The 11,806-nt window shown below is 44.5% G+C and overlaps 1 protein-coding gene across 5 annotated transcripts in view; it reads right to left on the bottom strand.

Moving 5' to 3' along the window:
- Positions 1-705: 705 nt before the first annotated feature.
- atrx (ATRX chromatin remodeler) overlaps positions 706-11,806 on the bottom strand; it is a 56,749-nt gene continuing 45,648 nt past the window's right edge. For all 5 annotated transcript variants that reach the window (XM_034291707.1, XM_034291708.1, XM_034291705.1 and 2 more), the window contains exons 29-33: positions 8,522-8,671; positions 4,188-4,307; positions 3,709-3,804; positions 3,393-3,521; positions 706-2,031 (exon numbers count right to left, since the gene is read on the bottom strand). In XM_034291707.1, the coding sequence (XP_034147598.1) occupies positions 1,795-2,031; positions 3,393-3,521; positions 3,709-3,804; positions 4,188-4,307; positions 8,522-8,671 (732 nt within the window). In that variant the 3' untranslated portion in view covers positions 706-1,794. The remainder of the gene's footprint in view (positions 2,032-3,392; positions 3,522-3,708; positions 3,805-4,187; positions 4,308-8,521; positions 8,672-11,806) is intronic.

The following is an 11,806-nucleotide window of genomic DNA, read 5'->3' as shown; positions in this document are numbered from 1 at the left end:
ATTTGGGGCACAATGAACACCGTCCTGGTAATCTTTCCCAGCAGCAGGTTGTAACTGCTGAGCTTGGCTCTGGAGGAGAAGTGGTCACTAATCTCATGAATGTACAGAACCAAAACACTTCTGAAAAGGGTCAGTTACTAAATGTATATAGTCCTCTGTGGCTCATTTTATCCCAGAAGTTGCAACAGCAGACATTGTTGTTCGATCCCCCAACACCTCCTGACCAAACATCCTGCCTTTCTCTACCAGACCACTACCCAGACATTCAGTCAGAATTGGACCAAAATGAAACAAGTGGAAAAGAAACAAAGCGATGGACAGGACCCGCAGACACAGCTATGCTAGGCAACAACTTGACAACAAGAATGTGAGCTTTACAGAGAGAGAGAGAGAGACAGAGATAGATAGAGACAGAGGGCCCTAGGGAAATGGTGTGGTGGGGGCAGATTGGGGTGAAGGTGGGGTGGGAGGGAGGTTGGGGGTGGGGTGAAGGTGGGTTGGGGTGTGTTGAAAGCAGGATGGGGCGGGTAAAGGCAGGCAGGGGGTGGGGTGAAGGCAGGTTGGGAAGAAGGTTGGGAATGGGGTGAAAGTGGGTTGGGGGTGGGTTGAAGGTTTTGGGGGTGGGGTAAAGGTTTTGGGGGTGGGTTGAAGATTTTGGGGGTGGGGTAAAGGTTTTGGGGGTGGGGTAAAGGTTTTGGGGGTGGGGTGAAGGCGGGTTGGGGGTGGGGTGAAGGCGGGTTGGGGGTGGGGCGAAGGCGGGGCAGGCAGTTTGTTTTAAGCAACACTAGAACATTCCATATAACCATTATTATAACCATGAGCAGCAACAACTAGTGGAAATATTAACGTCTACAAGCTGATAGAAAAAAAGGATTTCAACATTTTACATGTTATCTCAAATCTCATTTACACACAGAATCCAAGGGAATGGAACAGGGCCATACCTTTACTTAATTTAATTTTTTTCTTGACATGGTTCATTGTCAGAATCTCCCAAAAGAGTTGAACAACACTCCTTATATGTAAGTGTGTACGGGTGTGAGAAGAGCATTTAGGTCCTCAGATCCTAGAGTCAATATGGTCCCACTCAGGCCCCATTCCATAGACAGGCAGTCATTTCAACTGTATAAAAACACAACGTACAGAATAATCAATTAAATTATCAGTTAAACAAGCCCTCCTTTAAGGGGAAAAAATGACGCAATGCTTAAAAGCATTTGGGGCAAAAACAGTATTTTTTTTTGTTTTCTTTCTTTTAAATACATGAAAACTGAAGATAGAAGAGACATAACATTAAGGCGGTATTTACAGAATTTCCAAAGAAATTTCTCCAAACCCCTTCATACAAGTAGTCCCTATAAATATATCTTCCTCCCAGGCCCCTTCCTCCCAGGCCCCTTCCTCCCAGGCCCCTTCCTCCCAGGCCCATTCCTCCCAGGCCCCTTGCTCTCCTGTTCCGGGACCGAGGTGCATGGACGCAGGGATGAGTGGTTGAGAGACACCAGTCGTTTCACCTCCACCGAAGGAGGGCTGGAGACAGCAGGTACCTCACAAATGATACCCTACCCCCTATGTAGTAGACACCTCCTCCCTAGGACCATCTAGTGCACTACATACAAAGCAGAGCAGCATTCAGGACCAACCCACTGAGACAGAGCAGCGCCTGGGTCGTCGCAAACGCCACCCTATTCCCTAAGTAGCACACTAAAATTGACCAGAGCACCTAGCATAAACGCTGCCCACTACATAAGGAATAGTGTGCTATTTGGAAGGGGCCCCTAGGTGCCCTTCCCCTTACAGGTGACCCCCTCCCTGGGAGGGTCCGGGGTTCTTGCCCCCCATGGAGGGGTGCGAGGGTAGACCCTGCAGTGCTCCCAGCTGTTGGTACAACCCCAGCAGTTCCATCTGGCTGAGTCCTCCAGCTCCCAGCATGCCGTTCATCTGGCTCATCAGTTGGGCTTGGTTGGCCATGGCGATCTGCTGCTCTCTGACCTTTCGATTGGCAATGACCTTCTGGACGTACATCATCAGCTGGTAGGAGAGTATGGATGTTAAATTGATGTTTACCCAAATGGTAAAAAACAATATCATATCGTTACCCCTGGTCTGTCTGGTTTATGTGGGCCAAAAATGTACTTGTCTGAACAGAGTACTGAGGGCCACTGGATTAGAACCATCCATTATCTAAAACATCTACAACAATTAATCTAGAAATAAATGTCTTCTGTTGAGGGTTATACATGCTTATAAACATGTTTACTGTTCTTCACATCAATGAGCAGTCTCTGACATCTGACTTTGTTAAAGGTTGAATGTGTTTTACATCTCTGACCTGAAATCTCTTAAAAACATTCCATAAAATGTAAATTTAATTAAATATCATCAAGATTCTAAATTAATTACATACTTATCAATATTGACACTTCAATAGCACATTCAGTTGTAGCTTCAGTGAGCTTCTAGCAAGCAAAAAATACCAAGCCAGTTCATTCTGAGACAAGCGAATCAGCAATTCCCGAAATCCAATGGTCTATAGAAATTAATGTAGCATACCGGTATGAATTTTCGTATTTATCATTGGGTGAATCAGGAAGTTTGTTTATTAGCCAATACTGAAGCCAATTTACAATCTGTGTCTAACCTCTTGAGTGTCCTGGGCCATAGCCTACCTATCCTATCAAAACAATTGGTCATGGGAAGTTCAATGGGCAGCTATGAGATTATACACGCATAATAGGATGAAGAAACAATTGTACAGCTGCCTCTATCTTCCATTCACTTTCCATGTCAATTTATTGCACGCTACTTTGTTTTACCATGATCCTATGTGCCTGCAAGGTATCTAAAAGACTGATTTTCTATCGTCCCTATAAAAGCCAGTGCTTCCAATTCTTCGACTTGCATGTGGAAATATGGTCATTCTCTGTACTGATGGCATTACAGATCCAACCTGCCTTTTTATTATTCAATATAGAGTTTTCAAAATAAATGTCACTGCTGTTGAACAGGTAATACTTCATTGATTGACGTTCCTAACATTATGGGCAAAAGAAACCCCACCTTGAATTTCTAAATCCTACTGTTGCCGTCAGGTCTACAAAACTGCCCGTTCGAGGCAAAGGTTATAGGCTCAAATCACTTTTTAGTGCTCTAATTTTGTTGTTAACCGATTTCACCCAATAAGGCATCTCAGGGGTTTGTGACACATTTCCAACATCACAGTGAAACACTGTTCAGGCATAAGAGCAGCTCTTAGAGGTGGTGTACTGGCCACATTCCACACCCCCTCGTGCCTTACTGCATACTTCTACTAGGCTGTTTTGAAGAGAATAAACGTGGCTCTATGATAAGCCAGAGTTTGGACGGCCTGCATGTGAACTTCAGTGTTTTACCGTTTGCTGCTTGTTCAGTACGTCTCTGTAGACCGCCTCCCTGCGTTTCAGCTCCAGCTCCACACTGGCCTGTCTGCCCAGCGCCATGGACTGGACCTGGGCCTCCGACAGGGCAGGATTCTCCTTCCACTGCAGATGGGGGGGGGGGGGGGGGGGGGGGGTGAGTGCCTATACACACTGTTGAATATTCCAGTTGTCTTATCAACTCCCACGTCCAGCTTCATCCCAACGTCTCCAGTGATTTCTTTTTTGTTATTTCCTTCCTCTGTCCCTCCCCGTCTGAACCCCCAGCCCCACCCCCCCTCACTTCACTCACCAATCTCCCAATGGTGTCTTCTAGGGACTCCCTGGGCAGGAACTTCAGGGCGTTGGTGGCCTCCATGACCTTCTGACGGCCCTGGTTAATCAGCTCCTTAAGTCATATGACAAGATGGACATGTCAAAAAAGATTTCTTTTCTGGATTCTTTGTAATATTTAATATTTTTTATCTGAGCCGGTCAGTTGTTTTATGCGTCTGCATATTCTATAGACGTTGAGAAATTCCAATTAAAACGAATGAGATTTAAGGAACACATTAGGACTCAGTACCCACGGTCCACAACCCAACGCTATAAACACCTGCAGATATTTAACCACTTCTTATAAATAGCAGCTGGCACGAAGTGAACCAACTGTGGTGTGTGTGTGTGTCTGTGTGTGTGTGTGTGTAGCCGACTCATGTCACAATTAGCAACGGGGTCTATGGAATGCAGGCCCGGGGCTGGGTGTGGGTGCGTGTGTGGTGTACATGCTACCTCCAGCTGTTGGTTGGTCATAGAGGCCAGCGCCGCCACGTTGAAGGGGTGGAAGCTGTTAGCTCCGCTCATGTCCATCTGCCCTCCAAACGCGCCATGGTTCACACGCAGAGACAGACCCTGGGAGAGAGAACCAGAGATAAATACACAGTCACCCTGGGACAGAGAACCAGAGATAAATACACAGTCACCCTGGGACAGAGAACCAGAGATAGTAACCCTGAGACAAAGAACCAGAAATAAATACAGTCACCCTGAGACAGAGAACCAGAAATAAATTCAGTCACCCTGAGACAAAGAACCACAGAAAAACTTAAATAAATACAGTCACCCTGAGACAAAGAACCAGAAATACAGTCACCCTGAGACAGAGAATCACAGAGAACCAGAAATAAATACAGTCACCCTGAGACAGAGAATCACAGAGAACCAGAAATAAATACAGTCACCCTGAGACAGAGAATCACAGAGAACCAGAAATAAATACAGTCACCCTGAGACAGAGAACCAGAAATAAATTCAGTCACCCTGAGACAAAGAACCACAGAAAAACTTAAATAAATACAGTCACCCTGAGACAAAGAACCAGAAATACAGTCACCCTGAGACAGAGAATCACAGAGAACCAGAAATAAATACAGTCACCCTGAAACAGAGAACCAGAAATAAATACAGCCACCCTGAGACAGAGAACCAGAAATACAGTCACCCTGAGACAGAGAATCACAGAGAACCAGAAATAAATACAGTCACCCTGAGACAGAGAACCAGAGATAAATACAGTCACCCTGAGACAGAGAACCAGAGATAAATACACAGAGCTAAAAACAGTCAACCAGGGGCAGAGTTAGAGACAGTCAACCAGGGGCAGAGTTAGAGACAGTCAACCAGGGGCAGAGTTAGAGACAGTCACCCTGGGGCAGAGTTAGAGACAGTCAACCTGGGGCAGAGTTAGAGACAGTCAGCCTCGGGCAGAGTTAGAGACAGTCAACCTGGGGCAGAGTTAGAGACAGTCAACCTGGGGCAGAGTTAGAGACAGTCAACCTGGGGCAGAGTTAGAGACAGTCAACCTGGGGCAGAGTTAGAGACAGTCAACCAGGGGCAGAGTTAGAGACAGTCAACCTGGGGCAGAGTTAGAGACAGTCAACCTGGGGCAGAGTTAGAGACAGTCAACCTGGGGCAGAGTTAGAGACAGTCAACCAGGGGCAGAGTTAGAGACAGTCAACCAGGGGCAGAGTTAGAGACAGTCAACCAGGGGCAGAGTTAGAGACAGTCAACCAGGGGCAGAGTTAGAGACAGTTAACCTGGGGCAGAGTTAGAGACAGTCAACCAGGGGCAGAGTTAGAGACAGTCACCCTGGGGCAGAGTTAGAGACAGTCAACCTGGGGCAGAGTTAGAGACAGTCAACCAGGGGCAGAGACTGGGTATGTTACAAATAGGGAGAAACAGAAACATGGAGAACAAGGTAGCCAATACCAGCCTCCAGACTAAACAGTGAGATTAGTCAGGAAAGTCAGAGAGGAGAGGTTAAAGAACAGCCCACTGAGGGACAGAATGAGAGACAAGTGAAAGAGACAAGTGAAAGAGAGAGACTGAAAGAGTGTGAGGCCCAAGGAAGGGAACAGTAGCCTGGACCAATGACGTAGTGTTGGCAAAGCAGTGTGTTAACCATCCATTACAACTGCCACTGCAGGTACCTAGATGGTTAACACTGCTAACAGAGGCAGAAACAGCACTATCAAAGATCCTATGCAGCAAAAAAAGTTAATGTGTATTATGTTTCTACAATAATAGACTGAACTAACACATTGATAATGAATGTAATGGCCTTTTCACAGAGGAGCTAATTGAAAAGAATCCTGGAATTTCAGCCTGTCCAGCCCATACGGAAAATACACGTATTTTAAATATATTTTTCAATACATTTGGAAAATATATTTCTGAACACATTTGGAAAATATATTCCTGAATACATATAAATATATGTCAAAATGTTTGAAATTGGCCACTTAAATATATATATTTTTAAATGCATGACTAGCATTGGCCAGGCAGTGTTTGGAACCTGCAACCTCACGTTCCACAGTCAGACTCACTAACCTCTAACCCAAACAGGATTGTCTCATTTGTAAGTAGTGGTGTTACCAAGTTCTCTGTAGTACGTTAAAATATATTTGACCATAAGATGAAATTTATTTTGGTAATGTATATCTAAAAAATTTGTTTCAACACCTAAATGTGATATAATAAATATGTTGGTAATTACATTTCATCTTTTTACTTTCACAGGATCTGAAAATGCATTTTAATATGGGCTTCAAAATATATTTTGTAATGTATTTCCTATACAAAATACATATTGTAATGAGAGCATTTTTGACATGAAATACATTTGGACAAAACTGAAAAGTATGTATACATTTTCAAATAAATTTCGGAATAAAAGTTGAAATATATTTTGATAGCTGAAAAGTATTTTGAATAAAGTTAAATGGATTTATACATTTTTAAATACATTTCAGAGTAAAAGGTGAAATACATTTATCTTTATTCAAAATACATTTCAGGTATCAAAATGTATGTATACATTTTTAAATACATTTCAGAATAAAAGGTGAAATACAAGTATTGTATTGTACATGTACTGAAATGTATTTTGAATTAAGTTAAATTTATTGGACATATATTCATCATATATTCTACATAGATTTTGCATTGCAAAAATATATTTTCCATATGGGAGGGGACGCTTCCAGTTTCGTCAAAGCCAACTCAAATTCAGTGGACACCCCTCTACACGCCAGTCATAGGAACGCACGTTAAAGGTACCAGTTGTTTGTTTGCATGACTACGTTAATTAGATAACTATTCAGTTGAAACAAATTATTCTCATATCATTTAAATGTAGCTATCAATATTGCTGCCACAATTGTATCCCCAGTTATATTTAGATATACTGAGAAACCCCGGCGTTAGGCAAAGCTATTTTTGCAAGCTAACAGTACTATTTCGCCATGCTAGCGAGTTCATCCAACGTTAATTAGGACGTCAATGTATCTGTTTTGTGTGTGATTTTTCTCCAGATTACTTTGTTGAAATATTTCAAAAGAGAAAGGGGGAGCAGGGACAAGTGTCAGGTAACTTTAGCAAGACTGATAATCTGAAGTAAATTATGTATTTGCTTGAACCTGCATAATCTTATTAATTAGGATATATTATTAGTTCCATCTCTAAAAGCTTATGCTCCGTGTTTTTTTATAATACATAATTGTATGCATTACTTTGCTTTTTGAGTACACTATAGAGGAGCTATTTAGGTTAACTGCCTGGCACAACTACAGACTGATAGATCTTTCACATTGCTGGTTTGGGATTCCATCGGCCCTTAATGGGGCTATTGGTCAGATGTTCTAGCTGCTCAGCTATCTGTTGCCCCTGTGAACTTGCTACCAAACACAACATGTTTGTCTGATGTTTGAGTTGTGAACACACATCTGGGCAGAGGCTTGAGGAGTTTGAAAATCTCTGGATGTGGTTCCTTATGACTTCCTGCCCTTTTGGCAATATTTATTCACAGCACAGAGTACCTGAACATCTTCAGTGAGTGTTGTCTGGCATTTCAATCTAGTTTGAGATCTACAACTGCTAGCAAAGACAAGTGGTGTTGTTTTCATTACCACACTAACCTCACTCCCTTAAAGGGGCAGCTGTAAATGTTCACCTCGACTGAATGTTGTCTGGTGGCTCACTGTGCCCCTCGAGAAACGCATCCCAAACTCTTCTTGACAAGGATGGGGCCTTTCAATGGGAATCAGCTCTCTGGAATCACATCTGGCCAGCTCCTACTCTGTTTTGTGCTGTGTGTTTAGTGGTGTGAAGTGTAGTGTTTGTGTAGTGGTCTGTGTAGTGTTTGTGTAGTGGTCTGTGTGAACCTGCAGTAAACAGCGTGTCCTTGTAAAGGACAGCAGGATGTCTGTGTGTTTGTGTGTAATTGAAGCTTAGTTACAGATGCTTTGACTTCTTCCCTGTAATCCAGACATCCGGTCGGTTTAGTGGTGTGTCTCTACACAGCAGTGTGTGTTTGTGAGGAGATTGGTTTGGACTATTCAGGGGCAGGTGTGCAGGCACAAACAGTACAAAACTAAACACACACACAGCTGCTTCTCTCTAATGGGAAGTGAAACCTTCCCAATCACAACCCAACTGCCGGTTTGTGTTCAAATCCAAGAACAAGGAGATAAGAAATTATTGGAACAATAAGGATTTAAAAAAAAGTATTTGTCCTCTCAGCTCTCCTGCTCAAGGGACCTTCTTCCACTGTTGTGTGCGAGTACCTTTTTCTCTGCCTCATACTCGGCCCAGGCTGCCTTGCGGTCCTCCTCGCTGAGTGCCTCTTCTTCCTTGTGGTCCAGCAGTGAGTCGTGTTCATGGTAACCGACAATCTGCTCCTTATTGCTGTGGAGCAGCTCCGCAAGGAAAGGGTCCTTTGGATGAGAAGTTTGGAACATTGTCAGGGAATTGAGAGGTGGCATGTCAACATGTCGTTGGTCCTTTGTGGTTATCCACTGATGACCATCACCACTGATTTGGGAGGAACTCCCCTCCCCTGGGGTCAGCCAGAATACAACTGGCCTTGCTACAGCAAATATCACCCCCCCACCCCCCCATGGAATCCCCCTCCCTGGCCATGGAAACCCTCTACCCCCAGACATTTGACAATAATATAATTTGCAACAAATTAGGATATTTATAATCAATTTCCTTAACATTGTTCTGTGTGTAATATCTGGTTGATTAGGACTTATGGACACACTAATGCAACATACAGATGTTGCACAAATACTAGACGCATAGTCACTTCATGCCCCCAAAACAGTGCACCTCTTTGATGTAAAAAAGTTAAATCCCATCAGTGTTTCCCTTTACTTTCTCTGATCAACATAATGAGAATGATTACCTTAACCTTAAACAGTCAGGCTTTGACAGAAACCTCCTAGAATACAGAAGCACTGAGCCCTACCCACTCCCTCCATTTTCATCCTCTTAGATCTCTCTGCCTTTCATGTGATTCAGCATACTCTAAATGCTGGGGATCGCCGGTTCGGCACTGTTGGACTGGACTGGGGTCCCTCAGGGCTTGGTTCTAGATCCTCTTCTCTCCTCTCTATACATCAAGTTACCCTGAGAACCAGGATGAAACATCTGTTCAAGATGGTCATTTTGTTATTTCGCTGATATAATGAGGAATCTCGCTACATACTGGATGTGGAAAATACGCAAACAACTGACTTCCCACCATGTGCATGCAAACAAAAAATGATTCACTTAGCCCAGTCAGAGCCATTCTCTGTCCTGGCAATTAATGAAGGAACCAGCTTCCCCATGACGCCTGGACAGCAGAGTCCCTACCCATTTTCAGAAAAGTTCTACTTTAAAGAGTACGAATAATAACTCAAAATCAGTAATGTCTTGCAGTACAAACTATGCTTAGCTCACACAGGCCAAGTGCATGCAAAAGCTATCTGAAGTCATCATGTGTGTGATCTGACTGGATTCCTGATTCCTAGGATCTTTCACTGAAGTGAGGCCGTTGGGATTTAATACAACGGTACAAGGTTGTTGGTGCAATTTGCTCCCTTTAATTTGGATGGGAAAAGTGTTTGGGGGGACAGATTCATTTTTAGTAAAGAAAGTAGAAAAAAATAAATTAGTTCTGAAAAGGGAAATTATTAAATCCAACAGCTGGTTTGATCATTCCACAGAAGAATGGAACATCAGACAACTGGAGAGGGGGAGAGATGGAGAGTGAAAGAATAAGTGGATATGTTTTAAAAAACTCGATTCAGGGCCTTTCAAGCGACTCATAGGTTTCCATGACAACATTGTTATTGAAAACAATACCTGAGAATAAACGCCAGAATTCGGTCTCACAAACTGAAATGACTCGCTCCTCTTTCAATGTCCTTTTATTCTTCTCCTCATTTATAATTGTCACTCTGTCCAGGGGATTATCTTTGTTTCGCCATCTGCCTATACAAGTGGATCTATGTTATATGAAAATGGCCCCACTGTCATTGCAAACCTTCACACGACGGAGGATAGCCCTGCAATCATTACACTCTCCTTCTTGTTAACTTATCAGCTTTTTGTCAGGGTAGGCTGCTCCCCAAATGGCACCCTATTTCCTTGCACTTTTGCCAAGTTAGTGGTGCATATAGGCCATTGGGGACACAATGAATATGTCAACAGCTACAAACACGAGATTACCATGAAGGTCATCAGAGAAAGCAGGTCCGGGAAAGTGTTGAATTAAGATCTGATTGGGAACTGGCTGAATTTGACATAAAAATAAACAAAAACTGATGCAAAAGACACAAAGAAAGAAACAAGGAAAGAGGAAGTGGGGGGCCAGACGAGGGGGAGTGGTGGAAGTGGCGAGCCGGGCCAGATGATGGAGGAGTGGCTGGCCGGGCCAGACGATGGAGGAGTGGCTGGCCGGGCCAGACGATGGAGGAGTGGCTGGCCGGGCCAGACGATGGAGGAGTGGCTGGCCGGGCCAGACGATGGAGGAGTGGTGGGCCAGTTGATGGAGGAGTGGTGGGCCAGGTGATGGAGGAGTGGCTGGCCGGGCCAGACGATGGAGGAGTGGTGGGCCAGTTGATGGAGGAGTGGTGGGCCAGGTGATGGAGGAGTGGCTGGCCGGGCCAGACGATGGAGGAATGGCAGGCAGGGCCAGACGAAGGAGGAGTGGAGGGCCGGGTAAGACGAGGGGTGTGGTGGGCCAGGTGATGGAGGAGTGGTGGGCCAGGTGACGAAGGAGTGGTGGGCCAGGTGACGGAGGAGTGGTGGGCCAGGTGACGAAGGAGTGGTGGGCCAGGTGACAACTAGGTAAAGACTCTATGCCACAACAACTAAGTAAAGCATTTATTCCACAGCAACTACGTAGAGCCTTCATTTCGCTAAAACTAAATAGAGCTTCAACTCCACTACAACCAGGCACAGCCTTATATTCCATTACTACAAGGTTGAGCCACCATTTTACTACATCAACTTTAAAAGGCCTAGCAACAGCCGTTCTCCACACTGAGATATTTTACAGTTCGATAACAACAAATAAACAACCACACATTGTTGTTTGGCCGTGTGAATGCAGTTACTGAATTAAACAGAGCGTTCTTGACGGCTGCCGGGAAACGGGTCACAGAGCTTCGCAGGGTCAAATGACAACACAGCCGCCATCCCCCGACAAGGGCAATGCATCTTGGGATGCCTGAGTAATCCCCTGTAGCTCTGGCTCTGGGGTGGTCCAGCGCGTCTCAGCTTGACGCAATGTCTAAGTGTTTTGTGCGTGGTCAAGTGTGTGTGTGTTCTAGATTTTGTCCATGCGCACGTTCCTGAGTTTGTGCGTGTGTGCATGTGTTCCAGAGTTTGTGTGTGTGGGACAGTAACCCGACCTGTACTATTGTCAACCTGCAGGAGCCAGACGGGGAGAATATTACCTTACTGATGAGAGAGGTGGAGAGAGGGAGGATGTAGGAGAAACAAAAAAGAGAGCAAAAAAAACAGGGAGGAAGCTGGAGACTGGGTGTGCAGAATGAGAAAGGAAAACTGCGCCTCTA

Source organism: Esox lucius, chromosome 4 (genome assembly GCF_011004845.1).
Source record: "Esox lucius isolate fEsoLuc1 chromosome 4, fEsoLuc1.pri, whole genome shotgun sequence".
NCBI lineage: Eukaryota > Metazoa > Chordata > Actinopteri > Esociformes > Esocidae > Esox > Esox lucius.
The sequence above is the reverse complement of the archived record's forward strand: the minus strand, read 5'-3'. Positions and strand labels throughout refer to the sequence as shown.